Genomic DNA, 18,546 nt, shown 5'->3' with positions numbered 1-18,546 from the left:
AACTGCGATTGGTGATGAAGGCAGAACCGCCATTGCCGTTGGCAAGAAAGAAGATGACGTGGACGTCCTGCCAGTGGTGATGACTAGTTAGGCTGACGTGGAGCGTACCACCAATGTGTCTAGCAATATAGCTTGCAGGCTAAGGCACTGTGCAGATCAGAGTCACATGCACGCAAATATTAGAGGCACAGCTAGGGCAGTGATTTCTCGCCACTGGTAATAGCGGGACTCTTGTCCTGAACATTGTTTCCTTCCTTTAAATAGGCAAGTTGTCCCTTTAAAATTTGTAGTGATTCGTGAAGAGAGAAAGAAATACCTGAAGAGAAAAAAAAAGCAGAAAACCTTTGAAGTTTGTTGATTCCACATTTATATTTTATTTATTTGAAGTAACAATTTGTATCGTTGTTCAGTGAATTTTTTAGAAGTTTTCCTTCATTCTCTTTCAAGTTAAATTTTTGAATAATTTTTATCATTTATAAATTATTTATTTTGAAGTAATAATTTTTGTGGTTAGAATGAAATTTGAAGCGGAAGTTTAAGTGTAGTAATTTTTTGAATTAGATTTTTTATTTTGAAATTACTACTAATAATTATTTATAAGCCTCTTTGTTCATGGTTTTTCTGCCTTAGAAATTTTTACGTGTGACCCTTCCCGTTTTTTGAGTTAAAGAATTATTCATAAATTATTTAATTGGAGTAATATTTTTTTTGTTAGAATGAAGTTTGAATGTGTAGTTTAAGTTTAATACAACAAGCAAATAGATTTTTTTTATTTTTATCATTCAAAAATTATTTATTTAAAGTAATAATATTTGTTGTTACAATAAAATTTTAAGCTGAAGTTTAAGTGTATTAATTTTTGTAATTAGAATTTTTATTTTGAAGTTATTTTTATTACAATTAATTATTTATAAGCTTTAGTTGATGTTTTTTGTGCCTTAAAAATATTAATTAAAAAAACACGTACCAATTTGTGACAAGAAATGAGTATATCGCCAATAGTAGGAGCAAAATGCAGGAAGACACACGCACGAGAAGATAAAATATTATAGAGGAATTTGGGGAGGAGAGGATAAGAGTATACACGTTATATGCATGATTTTTCTAATGGAAGATTTTTTTTTTTATATATAGAAGGGGCACTGCAACTGTGCATGTCTCGCCATTAGTAATGACGATATATGAAAAGTTGTCTCCTCTGCAATCTGCTGCGTCTTCAAGCTGTTGCTACAAGCCTATGCCCTAGCTGCCCGTGCTGTGCATGTCTTGCCAATGGGAGGGGCGATTCTAACTCCATGTCACCAGACTCACCATTGTCAATGACGGTATCCTCTACATACTGGTCACATCAGCGTGTCTCGCCAACATCAATGGCGGCATGTCCACGTAAGCAGCTCCCTCGCCAATGGCAATGACGGTTGAGGGTATATTGCTATTGGGAGTTGCGACAAGTTTATAAAAAACGGACCCCCCTTATAAATAGTTTAAAAACAGATCGTGATTGATAAATACTTTTTAAATAGGACCCTCTGATGTAAATATACCCAATTTAGTATAATTGATGTAAAAGTTTAGGTCTAAAAAGGCCGGTGGACAAACATACTACTTACTAATCCTTTTCCTAACTGACATAAATACTAGCAAAGTTAGCATAATAATTGACGTAAAAATAGGGGATAGTTAACTTTCTCAGGGCACTGCATTGTCCTCCCTTTGTTCAATGTGGTTTCACTTCCCTGCTTTTCTCTCAGACAAGACAGCGCATTGGAAATTTGGAAAAAGGAGCATAACACAACTCACATTTGAATTTTAATGGATTTAGTGTGTTTTAAAATGACTAATATAAATATGACCCTAATTTTAATTAAAATATTTTTTCTTTTATTTCTTTACCTTATGGCTTATATTTCTTTGTTTTACACATCGCATTTAATTAATTGATTCAACTCAAATTTAGATAACTACGTATAATTACATTGTGTGAAGTATTTGATCAAATTCGTGGAAAAATCTCTCCCTCTTTGTGTGTACTGAAAGAAAGAAAATCAATAATTAAATTTTATTATAAATAATTAATATTAAAAAATGATACGTGACCATGTTAAGTAGTCAAGTATACTTAATTATAATTTCATTTTAATCATATATAATATATGATTAAAATTAAACTCATAAAAATTAAACTTATTAAACATATTTTTACTTTGAAACAGGTAAATTATTTTTTTCATTCCATGTTTACTGTATAAACTTATTTATTAATTAAGAAAAATCGTATAAACTCCATTATATATATATATATATATATATATAAAGTATCCCAACAAAATAGTATTGATACTAAACTATGTATCTTATATACTTTTTTCTTAAATAATTTTTTCCATACCTGAAAATCATTATTGTTAAGAATAACTAAAATATATATAATTATATGTATGGTTGGTCATAAATTTTCCTAAGAATATTTGTATTTTTTTAAAAATAAAAAATTACACTTAGTTTTAATAGATTTTTTTTACAAATTTTAATCATTTATCATATTAAATTATCTTATAGGAGTTATGTAGTATTATTATCATAGTATAAAAAAAATAACTCAAGAAAATTAGATTCCTATATTCTCTATGAAACAATTTTGCAGAAAGTATATGTAAAAAGAGATGTTATTTCCCTTTTCTAGAAAAAATAGAAAGAAGAAAAAAATGTTATTACCCCTAGAAATGTTATTTTGAAAAAATAAGTTATGTTTAAGGAGTATTGCTTTTATTTGAGTGTAATTTATAGATTAAAAAAACATTTTCTTTAGAAATTATATTTTTTTAAGAATAAATCAAGCATGAGAGACAAACGTTTCTAATTAAATTTTTGAAAAATTTAAAAGTTTAAACCGAACCCACCCCCTACGTTTCTTATCCCAAAAAAATAATAGCCTAAGATATGGACCGGGGAATAGATGTGACATTATTCCACTTGACAAATGAAATCCTGTATTTTAAAAACAGAGGATAGAAACATGCGATAAACACTAACATACGTGCGCTGAATCCATTCCTATTTCCTAGCTCATGTCTGAAGAAGCTTCTGCTTCATGGGGTCTTGTGTTGGTAAAACCATAAGGGGTTTTAAACTCTCTGATTGAGACGAATGAATGAGGATTTCAATAATAACTGTGACCAGGAGCAGGAAAAGCACCGTAAATAAGATGCCTTCCCAGGATGAGAGGAGTGAGGTCCACTGGAAGAATTCATAAACAAGCAACCCAAGGAGACACAACCTGCGCAAACACCAAAATTATTAGATATTCTATCTGTTTGCAACAAATTTTTCTTTTGAATAAAATAATCCTGAGATAGTTGTAGACAAATAGCAACAATAGTATTTGTATCAGATAAAACAGTTTATTTTGAATGAGTGGTACGGCAATGGCGTTATGTATTTTGTCTAATTTAGCTTTTGTCAAGGTTTTCAATTGGCTTACCAGACAAGAAATGCCTTTAAATATTCTCAGCAAAGTAGGTGAAGCCTCACTCTTTGGAACTGCATATGTGCAATCATAAATGGCTGGAACGAATGCTCGAAGGCTATCAGCTAAAAAACAATCAAAATGTGTAAATTAGAAACTTGTGGTGTCTATTATATAGCCTTAGGATTTTTTTGCAAGAAGAAACATAGTGGATACAAAAAATCCAATATACTACATCAAATCAAATTATACTCTCCTAATTATACTAATAATCAACTTTGGTCACCTTAGTACGAGGAATCAAAACATTTCTAGGTATAGGCAGCCCTTTTGAAGCAGCAAACTCTTGAGCTTGTTAAAGCTTCGTCTGCGTGAAACGAGTTCCTTCAACAAAAAGGGCCAACCAAAAAGGCAATGGCATGTGCTCTAGATGCCTAAAACCTGACTGCCACACAAAAGTCAAGAATATGTATAAATAAAATGCTAATGAGGAAAATTGGATGAGTAAATTAGGAGAAATTATTTAGATATACCTTCAGGGATGTTTCATCTTTTGTCCAGTTTCTTTCTAGAAATATATATTCAGCAAACCACATTGACCAACCTAGCACCTGCATAGATGCTCTGTAATTATTTATGGTTGTGTTAGATAAGATCAATTTTCTATCACGGTAGTTAAGTAGCACCAAATTATCAACAGGGTAAGCCCTTGGGAATTTATAAAGCTGTTTAGGATCTCCAGTGCTTCAAACACTAAAGGGTTATGAAGTACGAGTTACTTCAGCTACATGGTCACGATTTGTGCAAGATTGAAAAATGAAAAGTACTCTAGATTGGATTACTAAATAGAACTGTCGATCTTATCTTTATGCAAGAACTTACAAGATTTTCTGCTTTATTCCCAAATCATAGTCACTTATTTATTTTCAAGGGAAGTCCCATTTCGACTTTATTGTTAAATGGATTGAGAAATTTCTGCACGGAGCAGTTAAATGTAAAAGAAAAAGCCTTGATATAATTTTTAATTTATTAAAGATCAAAAGAAGAGAGATTTATAGAAACTGACGGGAAGAAATTTGACTTCTTTCTTCACAATGGCTAATGTGCTACCAAGGCAACCCGAGCGCTGTCACAAATAAATGATGTGCGTGTTCAAAAATATATAAAAAATAAAATAAAATAAGAGCTAAGAAATGGTAATAGAGTATTATGGATAGTCAGAATCATTTAGACAAAACAAATTAAATGATTCTGAAATTACTTTAACTTATGCAATTTGAAGCAAAGATGTAATTCACTGGTATTATAAGATGAGTAGATGGCATGTGGATTTGAATAAATTCAGATAAGTAGGAAAGAATAAAATAATGTTAAAGTATTTATGTAGTGAAAAAGATTGAGTAGGCAGAGGGGATGGCGAGCTACCAGCAGGCATCAACAATCGAGGAAGTGAGAACCCTATGGATTGGGGATTTACAATACTGGGTGGACGAAGGGTACCTGAGCCACTGCTTCGGCCACACGGGAGAAGTAATATCCATCAAAATCATCCGCAACAAGCTCACGGGCCAGCCCGAGGGCTACGGCTTCGTCGAGTTCGTATCCCACGCCGCAGCCGAGAGGGTTCTCCAGACCTACAACGGCACCCAAATGCCCGCCACTGACCAGACCTTCAGGCTCAACTGGGCCTCCTTCGGCATTGGTGAGCGCAGGCCCGATGCCGCCCCTGAACACTCCATCTTCGTCGGCGATCTCGCCCCCGACGTAACCGATTACCTTCTCCAGGAAACTTTTCGCGCTCACTACCCTTCCGTTCGCGGCGCCAAAGTTGTCACCGACCCCAACACCGCCCGCTCCAAGGGTTACGGCTTCGTTAAGTTTTCTGATGAGAATGAACGGAACCGCGCCATGACTGAAATGAACGGCGTTTATTGCTCCACCAGGCCCATGCGTATTAGTGCTGCTACGCCCAAGAAAACCACCGGTGCTTATGCTGCACCCGCCGCGCCTGTGCCCAAACCTGTGTATCCGGTTCCGGCCTATACTTCGCCTGTTGTTCAAGTTCAACCACCTGACTATGATGTCAATAATACTACCGTAAGTTTGTTATATTAACTATAGAAGATGGACCTAACCTAATTTTTTATTTTTATTTTTTTGTGATTTTCATTGTTTGTGCTATGCTACTCTTATTACTTGCTTTTTATTGCAGATTTTTGTTGGTAATTTGGATCTTAATGTGTCAGAGGAGGAGCTGAAGCAAAACTCTCTGCAATTTGGGGAAATTGTTTCTGTCAAAATTCAGCCTGGCAAGGGATTTGGTTTTGTTCAATTTGGGACCAGGTCTTCCTCTTCTTCCCCTAATCATTTTAAGCAGCATGTTTTTAAATGTTTTGAAAGTAAAAGGATAATATAAGATTTTGGCATGCTTTTCATGTGGCTGTGGCCTAATTTTGTTATGCATCATTCTTAAGCTCTTCTTTCTTCAGGATTAAATTATTTTTTGTTTATTCATTATATTAATATTACACGCTGGTTGTTTACTTTTCCTCCCATATATGTGATGTCTGCAGAGCATCTGCTGAAGAAGCCATTCAGAAGATGCAGGGAAAGATGATAGGCCAACAAGTGGTACGGATTTCTTGGGGTAGGACTCTAACAGCTAGACAGGTGATTTTGCCTTTAGAAATGGATCTTTTCTGGATTAAATGTTTTTGGAAGCTTTTCATGCTGTAATTAGATGCATTTGTGATACATCATGCATGCATTTCAATTTCAGGAACTCCTGCAATGTGGTATTATATTGTTAGTCTTCCTGAATTTCTAGGTTGGTAATATGGCACCCATACACGGTTTTAGATTCCCCCTAACAATTGTGAGAATGTGAAGATGATGTATGGAAATGTGTGAATGCCAAGTGAGGGACATTCAGAACTTTTGAATTGGGGTAATAGAAAAGAATGAAATAAAATATGATGTTGTAGAAATCATATAATATAATTTATATATTTAAAAATACTTAAACATTATAAATTTTAGTTGTATAAAAATAAGCATTTATCTTGTACATTGCACACACCAAAATACTAGTTACCAATATTCAAGGTTATATATGAATGGATTTAATATCTCTGATTAGCTTAACAAGTAGCTCATGTATGGCCCTAAACTGTCCTAGGACTTACCTGGTGGCTGGGGACCACAGATGGATCCAAATCAATGGAGTGCCTACTATGGGTATGGACAGGGTTATGAAGCCTATGCTTATGGGCCTGCTCATGATCCTTCATTGTATGCATATGGTGCATATCCTGGCTATGCACAATACCCCCAACAGGTAAGCTGTTAATGTTAAATTCAGTTTACATACTATATTGGTTTCTATGCAGAGAATAATTTTATTGGGCTACTCATGCACACGGATTGTCTATTTTTAGGTTGAAGGTGCTCAAGACCTATCGGGTATGTCTGTGCCTACCATGGAACAAAGGGAGGAATTGTATGATCCATTGGCAATGCCCGATGTTGATAAGTAATTTTTTTCCCTTTCTTGTAAAAGTTGGGACACAAACACCTTTACATGAGCATATTGGCTTCTAATGTGTTTCTGACCAATCCTTGTTTCCTTTACCAGATTAAATGCTGCATACCTCTCAGTACATGGAAGTGCCATTTTAGGACGGTCGCTTTGGCAAAAAACCTGTTCGTCATCCTTACAGCAAGCTTAAGATCTAATTGTCCTGCCTGGTCAATTATGTGCATTATATGACAATATTCTGCATAGATTTAAATTCTTGTTAATACATACTTGAGTTGATCCCAATACATTTTTTCTTAAACACAACTTTGTTGGTGTAAAGAATGTGGAAGCGGATCCTCTCCAGCACCTACCGTCTCCAGCTCCCTCCTGCATCATTGTCAGCCGTTGGATACAAGTAAATGATGAGTGTTTTAAAGGTTAGAAAGTCATACCTAGAAAAAAACATTAAGTAATGAATAAGTTTTTTTTTTATCATTAAGTAATGAATAAATTTGATCCTCTCAGTCGGATGAGAAAAAAAAAACTACTATGTTGCATTATTTTCATATTATATATATTTTAATATTTTAGGTTGGGTAATAATAAATATATATTTTTATAATTAAAATGTATAATAAAAAAATATTATACATATAAAATATATTTTATATTTATGATAAATAATTTATATTGTAATCTTAGATTATTTTTAGTTATACTCAATGGCTGTAATTCAATTGGCAACAATCATAATTTGTGAAAAATAATCATGGTTTGATTCCGTAAAATACATTATTGGAAAGAGACGAAGAATTTTAAGTATAACCAAATTTCGGATTGATGATTAGACTTTAGTGTTTTGTCAAAGAGTTAAAGATCTTAATTATGATGGTAGTTATAAAAAAAGATTATTTTTAATTATTGAGAAATAATTTAAAAATTGTTGAAATTCAATTTAGAATTAAATCTTAGGAGTATTATTTAATAAAAAAGTGTTTAAGAACCCCTGACTCGATGAGTCTAACTCAATTGAGTAAAAAGTGAGTTTCTTTGGTATCTCTCTTCGAAAATAATATTTTTAGAAATTATCCTCACTCTGTTTTATTCTAATTTTATATATTGAGGATTTAATTTTTTTTTCTTTCAAATTTATTCTTAATATTAATTTTAAATTTAATTTGATTTAACAATTAGAGAAAATAAACTATGAACTTTAAACATAAAATAATTTTATGTAGTTATGTGATAAAAAAACAAACATATATGATAAATTTTTTTGCAGTAATTATATTTAAAATTGTATCTTTATATGTATATTTATTTATTTTAATTACTTATCTCTTTCTATTTATCTTCTTCATCTTAAATTTTAAATTGAATTTCAGTCGTTTTCTAAAATGATTTTTTAATAATGAAAAATAATCTTGTGTCATTATATAAATTATTTACTATAAATCTAAAATATATATTTGATTCTATTTATATAAATATAAGAATATTTATTTAGTATAACTCTTAGTTTTATAATATTATATATGAGAAGGGATCAAACTATATTGAAGTAATTTAAACTATATTGAAGTAATTTAAATAACTATTATATTATTTAATAACTTTTAATTGAATAATATTTTTTTAAAATCTATCTTTGGATTGAAAGATTCTTTTTCATAGATTATGTATATAAAATTTCACATTAATTTTAAATTAATTGTTATTTCATTCATATAGATTAAAATTAACATAATATATTCTTTAAAAATATATTAAAATATGAATCATTTGATTATTTACTTATTAATGTTTAATTTTAATAAAATTTAATAAAATAATTTTGATAATATATAAATATAATATAATAGTTTGATTGATGAAAATTATATTTTATATTAAGTTATTAAATTAGTGTAATAGTTATTTAAATTATAATAGGGTAATTTGATCTTTTCTCGTTATATATATATTATTTTATGAAAGTGGTGCAGACATAGTAACATTTTCTCCCTCTGAACGGTAATAATTTTTTTGTACGTGACTGTTTTTAAGCTTTTAATATCATCCGTTCACTTACATCCAACAGCTGAAAATGAAGCTGGAGACAAAAGGAGCGGGAGAGGATCCGGTTCCAAAGAATGAAACCTAGAATACAGATACTCAGGTAAACACAAGTACTACTCGATCAAATCATTTCCATTATCTGTGCATTTTGACCATTGACCAGCTTAATAATGTTTACGAAGGAGAGAAACCTCAACTTCTTTATTTTTAGGTCATTTTGGGGATTAAGGCTAAGGTCGACCACCGTAATTGGTGGTTTGCGGTAGACCATAATTTTAATGGTTAAATTAATCTTATTATCGTACTACACTAGATTCTCTTAACCTCCTCCCAGTGACTCCTTTGACCATCATTCATCGTTGTCATTCTACACTAGATTCTCTTAACCTCCTTCCAATAACTCCTTTGACTCTAGCATTTTTTCATTCTTTCCTCCCAACCTCCTCCCCAAAACTGTTAAATTTGGGAATAATGAGCATGTAGTAGAAGGGGTGGTGGCAATAGCAAAACGACGAGGAATAAAACATCAAAACGTCACTGTTGAAAATCACCTCTAACGATGGTGAACAATGATTAGAAGAATTGTTGGAAAAAAGTTGAGAGAATCTAGTGTGAATATCTATATTAATGTAACAGTTAAAAATTATGATCCAATGTGTACCACTAATCAAGGTGGTCCACCCTTGCCTCCATCTATTAGGGAGTTGAATTTAAAATTGTGAATCAAAGTCGATCAGGTTCAACTAGAGTTGAATTTTCTATCTTGCCATCAGTATGTATTTTTATACATGATAATACAACATGAACTATTCCCTTGCGGTTCCTATCTAGTTTTCGGCTTAACTTCTGTTTCAAAATAATTATAAGAAAAAAAAAACAATTTTGCATTGAACATGAGATGCAACATCAAATGATATATTATTTTAAAGTATTTTAAATCATTCAAGTCAAAGAATTTAAATAAAAGTTGTGGGCAAAATTGTTCTTTGAGAAACATAATGTAATTTTTTATTTTTTTTTGTATAATCAGGTGGTAAACTTGTGAGTATGATTAATCTCCTTTCATACCAGGTTGCTCGCTAGGGAGTAAAGTGCTTTTAAACATTGTGACTTTGTATTTAGAGGGGAATCAATTCCATAACCTTGGGTAAGGGATGAGAATGTTAAATCACTAGCACCACCAAACAATTGGTGTACATAATGTAATTCTCATCCCTACATTAGATACTTTGACAACCAAGGTAGATCTTTGCAATCTCTCAGCGCAAAGGCGACATCATCACTGCCAAAAGATAAATTGAAACCAGTCAAATCAATGGAACCAACATATATGTAGGTCGTAATTCGTAAATGTAGTATAGATAAGAAATTTAGGTCTCGGCGGAAGGGCCACATAGTCACTGCTTAGAATGCTTTCGTTGAGTTTATTTGAAGAAATAATTACTCATGGACTAAATTGTCTTTCTAAATTCGTAAATGTAACATTTGATTTTTCTAATTTTATAAATTGATGATTTTGGTCTCCCGGTAGATTATTAACTAATAATTATGATTATTAAAACTATTAAATTAATTATAAATTAAATAAATAATAATTAAAAAATTTAATAAAAGACTATTAACTCTATTGTTGTAAGTAGAATTATGTGTGACAATAAAGGTGAAAGAAATGGTTGGAGAGAAAAGGAAAAGCTGAAGAATTGGGATCATTAATAATTTTTATTAAATTTTTTAATAATTAATTGTTTTAATTAATTTAATAATTTGATTAATCAGAATTAATTGTTAATAATATATCAGGAGGACCAAAATCATCAGTCTGAAAAAACAATTAAAATGAAGAGGAATTAAAATCATGAATTCAAAAAATCAGAGGACCAAAATTATAATTTAATCTTGTTTTATTCAATTTTTTGAGAGATAAATTATTATTTTCCTAAATTTAAGCTAAACTAAAAAGAGTTTATCGGTGGTAAAATGTCAAGTTTTGAAGAAAAAATATTTTGTCGGGAAACTAGATTCCTTGGTTAGGCACTACTCATAATCCCGTCATTTGTTTCTGTGGGATCAGCTGAAGAAATGATAGGGGCTTTGAGAACTAACCTCGGGAAATTAAGCTGCAATTTTTGCAACTTGTGCTTGGCACCTGCTTCACATAAAATAATCCTGCATTCACCAAGCCTACAGCTGCAGGAAAAAAAAAACGAATAAAAACACGTCCGATTCAATAGGGCATTATTAGCATGGATTACATACACTTGCCCGGCCTGCAGTTCAATATTGTCTTCCGATATCAATAATGCTATTTCGAGTAGAAAGAAATCAAAAGAAGTCTTACCCAATTTGCAGGAGAGTATCATACCCAGGAAACACTTCTCCGTTGCTGGTACAGAAGCATGAAACCCTCATTGCCAACTGCATTGTAAAGTAAAACCTTACTAAAGGACGACTATACAAATCAACCTTTTACATAGCATCGGTGAAAGGATAGGACAAAACTTAAATACTCATTCATAAGACTTTTGGTGTTTTCAAATCAAAATTGGAATTTTACTTTGGTAATCTATATTAATCTTTCATGCAAACCTTTATTAATATGGATTATCGAGGTGAAACTCTAAATTTTGAAATAACACTAGAAGGGCCTAAGGAACTACATCTAAGTTTTGTCCGAAAGCATATTGGTTAACCAATACTGTGATCAAATTAGCTTCTAATGAATTCTATTAGTGTAAAAAGCAAATATCAGAATATAAAACCTCTAAGCCACCTAGAGATTTAGTAACTTAATCAAATATGCAAGACATGCATATTTACACTTCAAATAATGCTGTTCAGGTGAAAAGCTGAGGACTAAGGTTTAAAGGTGTGAACTCTACGGATAATATGAAAGCAAATCGAGAACAAAATAATAGGAAGAACCATCAGGAGCTGACCTTTTCAAAAGTGGTTTCCCCCATTCCTGAATTATAAAGCTCGTGCACCATAGCGGTCAGGAAAATTTTGCCAACTCTGGAACAGCTTTTCATCATCTTCAAAAGAAAGAATGGGGTAAATGTAAGACGGATAAAATTTCTGCAGTTTTCTGCCAGATAAACGAATGTATAAAAGGTGCTTCAGATTGTATCAAATAATTAAGTTCATGCATTTTGCGAGAAAAATCTGGCTCATATATAAAGGACAGTGATAGCATTGATTTTCCTATTTTACTTCTTTACTGTGTCCTATAATGACTGGTCCCTAAAATTATCAGTCAAGTATGACGAACTAAAACAGCATTTGTATTGTTTCATTGATAACTCTAACCCACAATCACATATAACAGAATAAGGTATTCGCTAATGTTATAATCCTTAATTTAAGAAATATATCACGTTTTCTATTAGTTAAAGGGCATATGCAAGTTACATCAGCAACATTTGTAATAAATGTACTTTACTCACAGGCAGCTTATATGTCTCAAGACTTCGTTCACTGTGTAAGCCCTATGGCATCATCTACCATTCAGTAAAAAAATGGCACTTAAGCATCAAGAAATAAATCAGCACATTGCAAATTTCAACTCACTTGAATATGAGGTGCTTGGAACATTTCTTGAATGGCTGCCTCAACATCTACCATTCCAACAAGTCCCTTTCCTAAAGAGCATATGCAAATGAATTAGTGGGCAGAAGTACCGCCTCAAAAGTCAGAAGATAAATCAATGTTAGATTTTTAAATCAACATCAAGGCTACACACCTAGCAACAGCAGAATAATAAGTCTGGAAGAAATAAGGCTAAAAAATCCAGTTCACGTGGTTTTCATGGTAAAATAAGCACCACTATACATGCAATTTCTGAGCAGAGCCCAAACAAACGATATTTTTTTATTTTTTAAAGAATTGTGTGTACAATAAGATAAAATAGCAATCATCCAACTAGCCATCAAGTAATGCATTAGAAGGTCATACGCTGTCTTTTTCGTATATGATCAATGTGATTAAAGAATTAAGATGTAAAGTATATGCCTGGACAACCAAAAGCAAGCATTTAAAAATACTTAAACCGTTAATAATATTTCCTTCTGCAATTGCATTTTGCTAAAAAAGAGATATTTCTTGACATCATAGACAATGCCGAGAAATAATATATAAAGAAAACATACCATTTTACAAACAATACAAACTTTAATTAACAAAAAGTCAAAAAGCAGGAAACATTTAGTGATCCCCCCTTCTACCATGATGACATGTAAAATTTACAAGACATGCTCATATACCTGCAGTAACACAATCAGGATTAGAAATTAGCTTCTTAACACGATAATCTGCTATTTCGGCTGCACGTCTGCATATCTCCAAAGCACGACGTGCATCTCCAGAGATTGCTGCAACCTGAATAATCAAACATCATTTTAGATGTAAACCAATGAGCTATAACACCAAAACAAGTGCCCATAGTATATGAAAGATCAGAGGAAACCAATCTTCATAATGTCATAGATACTAACCTTTCTTGAAGCAAATTCTACAGCTTGCTTTTCAAATACATCAATTCCCTTGAGGCGACTTGAAATGATTTCTTGAAGCTGCTGATAATTATATGGGCCAAAGCAAAGCCTCTGTATGCCCATTCGGCTTGATATACGAGGAAGTAACTTCTCTGGAAGATCCATAGTATTTGCTATCCCTGAATTGGTTACATTAGTACTGAAAAATAAGTTTTTGCAATGCACAAAGGCATCAAGTTGTTATAATCATATGGATTCTTGTTTTCCCACTATTTTAAATTACTTCTGCAAACTGGGAGATCATAATACTGAAAAAATAATTGAAAAGTGCATTATCTTACCTATGACAATTAGCTTGGAATGTGGCTTAGTAGGCCAGTCAAGAATATTGTACAGAACCTGTGAAAAAAGGAAAATTCATCACAATGTGATTACATGTTTTAAAGAATGCAACCTAATGCCAATTTTCCCATTGTAGGATTGGTAGATTACCGACTGGTTTCTGGTTACTAGAAGATCAAGTTCATCAATAAGCAAAATACATGGCTGGTCAGCCTCATCTCTGGTTTTCTTTCCTTCTACAAATCTCTCATTTAGCAAGTGGAGAGCCTTTTTCCAGCTGACCCTGTGGCCATTTAGTGCCTCATAAATAACCTGGAAGAGTATTCAAGACTATAAGAAAATGACCTCGGAATAAGTATGATTGTATGCTTATGTAATAATAACTAGGCACAAGATACTATATACTTCATGAACTTTACCTTATAAATATTCTCTGGTGATGCCAATTTCAGACCATTAATCTCCACAAAAGAGTATGGTTTGATGTTTCCTGCATCAACTTCTGACTTCAAACTTCTCATTACTGACAGTACACTCATTGTCTGCAGTTAGACATGAATAAAAGGACTAAGAAGCAAGACTTGTTCCATGAAAGAAGTTAAAGCCTCATTAGATAGTAGACTAAAGAAACAATACAGAAGATCAAACGAGGATACCTTGCCAGTTCCCGGAACACCATGAATGTAGAGGCAACGCCCCAGACATTGATCATTAGAAATAGCACCTTTGATGAATGTAGTTATCTCCTCCATTTCTCTAAATAAAAGCAAGTTTTGATTATTAAAAGTTCAGAGAGATATACAAAATATTTAAAATCATGTTCAAACTTCAACATACTTATTTCTACAAGGTAAAGATTTTGGCAGTGACGCCAACAACAGTGTAGCCTTTGCTCTCTCAAGATCAGTCTGTTTGTGAGATCTTACATGCTGTGGAATCGTTTTTGTGCCTATCTTTTGAAGTCCAAAGAACCGTCCCTTGTACAGATTCTGTATCATTTACACATTTATTTTCTGTAGGAAATCATAAATACCAAAAAAGAAAGTGGTTACAAAGTGAACAATAATATTCATACTGCAGCTAAGTGATGGCTTCTTGATGGCTGAGATTGTGCATTTTTAATATTTTCTTCTTCATATTCAACATCTTCATCTGTATCGGAGTCTGATTCCTTGCCAACATTCCAGTCTTCATCACTGTCAGACTCTTCACCATTCTACCAAACAAGAATAAACTCATCAATACTGGCACTGTTAAATGGTCAACTCTTTTCTTTCATAAGAAGGATCTTGCTAATATTCTGATTTGATTACCTCTGTTTCATTGTCAATGTCAGCAAGACGTTTGAAGCTGTGCCAATGGATGTCATACTCATACTCACATAAGAAAACATCATCTCCCTCATTGCTAGCTTTAGCATATTCTTTGGGGGTCATGACATGGCAATGTCTAAGGACAGATTCCATCTGCAGTAAATATGGGAGCAAGATGATAAAGTAGACGAGGATAAGTTCCTAGTACCTTGAACATTATGCCTGACCTGAGGCTATAAAAATATTAAAAATAGCCATGAAAGCACCAATAGTTATGTTAAATTTTAGGATATAACTTTTTTACATCATCCTTATAATGTAAGCGTTAGCTGCATCAACTGTTTCATTATTATGACATCCCAATTCTCCTTTATTTGATATCTAATATAGTGGACACAAATGATAAAACATATTTCCTGGAGCATGATGATGAAATTTAATAGTTCAACTTCTTTTCTGACTACTTAAATTAACATGGGTGTGGAATTGCACAATATGTTCTTAACTTAACGGCTTAGCAGGAAAATAGAACTTCCATTTCTTGTGATAAAAAACAATTCAAACAACCCCAGGATGTAAAGATTTGATAAGATTCATAAAGGCAAATAAGATTTTATCATGATTGTAGATAAGCTAAACTAATCAATAATTGAATCATCTAACAAAATAAGCAGTCACTCTTTATTATCCACAAATAATATCTATTAAATTCAAGTACAGTTCTATTATCTTTTGGTACATCTAGATTGCTTTAGTTTTCTTTTCCAAAATAAGAACTAGACTTAAATTGAGTATGGAAAAGAAAACTCAAGCCATCTAAATGTACCCCCAAAGATGTCAACCAGAAAAACTTCACACACGTTAGCATTTTACTATCAACATGCAACAACAACCAAAACAGTTAGCACCCAGTACCTCGATGTCAGCAAAATCATTAGTTCGATATAGCTCCCTCCTCAGGTTATGAGGTTGCCGCCCAACAGAAGTCTCTTCCGGGATTGTATACCAGCGCACCCGACACCAATAGTTGCCATCTACCTCTCTCCATATGCTACTCACATGCCCAATGGACACTAACACAATTAGGCATTGAACAAAAGAAAACGCAGTGCAAGTGTACGTCATTAACAAAAGACATGCCATGCCATACCTTTCAACACGACCAGACCACAAATCACTGGAAAGGAGCTTCTCCCTCATAGTTCTAACTAGTTTCTTACCCTTCGGAGGCTTTGGTAACTGAACTTCCTTACCCATCTTACGAGCCTCACAGAACCCACAGATCCAATCCCCTTCGGGAACATCCTTCAATGGAGGCCTCAAGCATTTCAAATGAAACCCACCCAAACAATCGTCACACTCAATCATGACCTCATCGTTAGAGGAAAAACACATCCTACACTCCTCCATTTCGGGATCTTCATCATCGGAGCTAGCATCTTCTCTCCTCTTCACATAAACATCATCCCCCAATTCAAACTCGCCTCCATCGTAAATCACTTTTTTGTAATACACGCGCCTCTGAGGCAATTTTGCACTCTTTTCACGATTTTCCGATTTCCCCCTTTTAGCTCTGGAAACAACACCCCCCTCACCCTCCCTCTTCCTAGTGGATGCCTTTTCTGATGAAGCTGGTGTTACCGGAGCAAAGAAAAATTCAATTGAGCTCTTCCCATTCTTCTTCTTCGACGCATCGACGACCGGAGCTTTATTTTTAGGTGAAATTTTGCTGGGTGTGGCTTTATCTTCGGCGGAATCCTCCTCAACAATGGATCGTCGCGTCCTCCGCTTCGGAGTTGTGAGCGAGATTTGGAGCGGACTGTGGGGAGGCTTGGGAGCATCGAAGAGGAGGGACTTGGCACGCGTGGATCTGCGAATATGTAGGGTTTGTGGAGTGTCGGGGGTTACAGCCGGCGAGGATTTGGGATTGGATTTGGATCGGAGTTTGGGGTTGGAGGGAGTTTGAAAGGATTTGGAAGGAGTTGCAGCCATTGACGAAGTAAGAATTGAGGGAGAGTGGGGCAAGCTAGGGTTTGGTGAAGGAAGGAGCAACAACACAACAACGGTGCTTACAACAATGAAAAATGGCGCCAAATATTCCCTCTCCTTTTGGCACCTTTTGAACACTATGCTTTTTTTTTTTTTGGTAATGTTGGTATTGATTCTTAGGGCCACCGAGGGTTTTGTATTAACGAGCCTAATCCACGCCTTTAATTATTTATTTACCTTTCTATGTAAGTGGCAAGTGACACATTAATGAAATAATAAATAATTTATATTTAAATATATCTTTTTAGTTTTTATGATTTATCAGATTTTTTATTTTGATTTTTTTTTTAAATTAATGTTAATATTTTTCTCTTTCTCTAATATATATATATATTATACTAGTTTAATGTTCGTGTGATTTACGAGTAAATTTGGAGGAGATAATGTTGACAAATTTAAAATTTTTATATGATTGAAAAAAATTAAAATTAATTCAAATATTTTAATATAGAACTTATTTATTAATAATAAGTAATACAAAATAATTGAATGTGATTATTTTTTACACAATTATAAATTTAAATTTAAAATTAAAGAAATTTGTATAATTGTAACCAAAAAAGACTAAACTATTGCAAAAAAAAAATGTTTGTATAAACAAAAAAATTACATAATAAAACACCAAATTCTAAATTAAATTAAAGAGTTGTATTGTCAAATGCAAATTTTAAATTATAAGTTATAATTTCATATATGTAATATGCAATAGTTAATAAGTTGTATTATCCTTTGTTAATATATATTTTAATTAAATTACATTTTATTAGCTTTTAATTAAGGGTCTGTTTGTTTAAATTATTTATTAAAAAACATATTTTTACATATAATAGACAATTTTATATTTTTTGGTTTGTTTGTTTAAATTTATTTTGCTTAAAAAATAGTTTTGTGCATTTTGAACGAAGAAAATTTTATCAATTTTTTTTTAAAAAAAAAACACTCTTAAAGAAACATCTCCTTGTTTAAAAAAAAAACTAAATTACTAAAACTTTATACTAACTAACACTTAATTTTATATTTTTAATCTGTCATAATTAATAAGTTGGATTACCCTCTATTAATATGTATTAATTGTTTTTTTATCAGCTCTTAATTAAATTATTAAGATGTTATTAATGTTAATTTATAAATATTATTTTATCATCAATTCATTGTATATTTTAAAATTTTATATTGACTTTTTATGCAATGTACGATATGTTTTTCTTTCATATTCATCTATTAATTGTTAATTAGTCAACATTAAAATACAATAAACAATATAGATAATTATAATAAAAATTAAATAAGTAAATAAATTTTATTTTA

General features: G+C 32.4%; 2 protein-coding genes, 1 long non-coding RNA gene and 1 other non-coding gene across 5 annotated transcripts; 1 reads left to right on the top strand and 3 right to left on the bottom strand.

The window, feature by feature from the left end:
* Window positions 1-2,842: 2,842 nt before the first annotated feature.
* LOC121173357 (uncharacterized) lies at window positions 2,843-4,555 on the bottom strand. Its single transcript, XR_005888056.1, has 3 exons — window positions 3,753-4,555; window positions 3,482-3,591; window positions 2,843-3,277 (listed from the first exon to the last, which is right to left on the bottom strand). It is a non-coding gene; the product is annotated as an uncharacterized lncRNA (long non-coding RNA).
* Window positions 4,556-4,675: 120 nt separating this feature from the next.
* On the top strand, window positions 4,676-7,310 carry LOC100799421 (polyadenylate-binding protein RBP47B'). 2 transcript variants are annotated; one of them, XM_003543488.5, is made up of 6 exons: window positions 4,676-5,563; window positions 5,679-5,809; window positions 6,040-6,136; window positions 6,645-6,803; window positions 6,904-6,998; window positions 7,101-7,310. In XM_003543488.5, the coding sequence occupies exons 1-6, from the start codon at window positions 4,880-4,882 to the stop codon at window positions 7,192-7,194; spliced, it is 1,260 nt and encodes a 419-aa protein (XP_003543536.1). In that variant the 5' UTR covers window positions 4,676-4,879; the 3' UTR covers window positions 7,195-7,310. The 2 variants fall into 2 exon arrangements, with proteins under 2 accessions (XP_003543536.1, XP_003543537.1); XM_003543489.5 differs by having other exon boundaries at window positions 4,697-5,563; window positions 6,672-6,803.
* A 2,719-nt stretch (window positions 7,311-10,029) lies between these two features.
* LOC100798547 (origin of replication complex subunit 1) lies at window positions 10,030-17,338 on the bottom strand. The gene is made up of 16 exons (XM_003543486.5): window positions 16,340-17,338; window positions 16,105-16,240; window positions 15,190-15,342; window positions 14,952-15,092; window positions 14,714-14,865; window positions 14,533-14,632; window positions 14,296-14,418; window positions 14,027-14,188; window positions 13,876-13,933; window positions 13,535-13,713; window positions 13,304-13,418; window positions 12,612-12,682; window positions 11,981-12,076; window positions 11,383-11,459; window positions 11,148-11,231; window positions 10,030-10,326 (listed from the first exon to the last, which is right to left on the bottom strand). Exons 1-16 carry the CDS (start codon window positions 17,179-17,181, stop codon window positions 10,260-10,262), a joined length of 2,556 nt encoding a protein of 851 aa, XP_003543534.1. The 5' UTR covers window positions 17,182-17,338; the 3' UTR covers window positions 10,030-10,259.
* Window positions 15,205-15,282, bottom strand: LOC112998955 (small nucleolar RNA snoR28). Its single transcript, XR_003264134.1, has one exon. It is a non-coding gene; the product is annotated as a small nucleolar RNA snoR28 (small nucleolar RNA).
* Window positions 17,339-18,546: the final 1,208 nt, after the last annotated feature.

This window comes from Glycine max, chromosome 13 (genome assembly GCF_000004515.6).
Source record: "Glycine max cultivar Williams 82 chromosome 13, Glycine_max_v4.0, whole genome shotgun sequence".
NCBI lineage: Eukaryota > Viridiplantae > Streptophyta > Magnoliopsida > Fabales > Fabaceae > Glycine > Glycine max.
The sequence above is the reverse complement of the archived record's forward strand: the minus strand, read 5'-3'. Positions and strand labels throughout refer to the sequence as shown.

What these genes read in the sequence shown, in the direction of transcription:
- LOC100799421 (XM_003543488.5), top strand. Translation starts at nt 4,880, where the DNA reads ATGGCGAGCTACCAGCAGGCATCAACAATCGAGGAAGTGAGAACCCTA. An exon ending in GGACTCTAACAGCTAGACAG is followed by an intron (nt 6,137 to 6,644) that starts GTGATTTTGCCT and finishes AAACTGTCCTAG; the next exon opens with GACTTACCTGGTGGCTGGGG. An exon ending in ATGCACAATACCCCCAACAG is followed by an intron (nt 6,804 to 6,903) that starts GTAAGCTGTTAA and finishes GTCTATTTTTAG; the next exon opens with GTTGAAGGTGCTCAAGACCT.
- LOC100798547 (XM_003543486.5), bottom strand. Translation starts at nt 17,181, where the DNA reads ATGGCTGCAACTCCTTCCAAATCCTTTCAAACTCCCTCCAACCCCAAA. An exon ending in GTGTTCCGGGAACTGGCAAG is followed by an intron (nt 14,419 to 14,532) that starts GTATCCTCGTTT and finishes GTCTAACTGCAG; the next exon opens with ACAATGAGTGTACTGTCAGT. An exon ending in TTCCAAGCTAATTGTCATAG is followed by an intron (nt 13,714 to 13,875) that starts GTAAGATAATGC and finishes TAACCAATTCAG; the next exon opens with GGATAGCAAATACTATGGAT.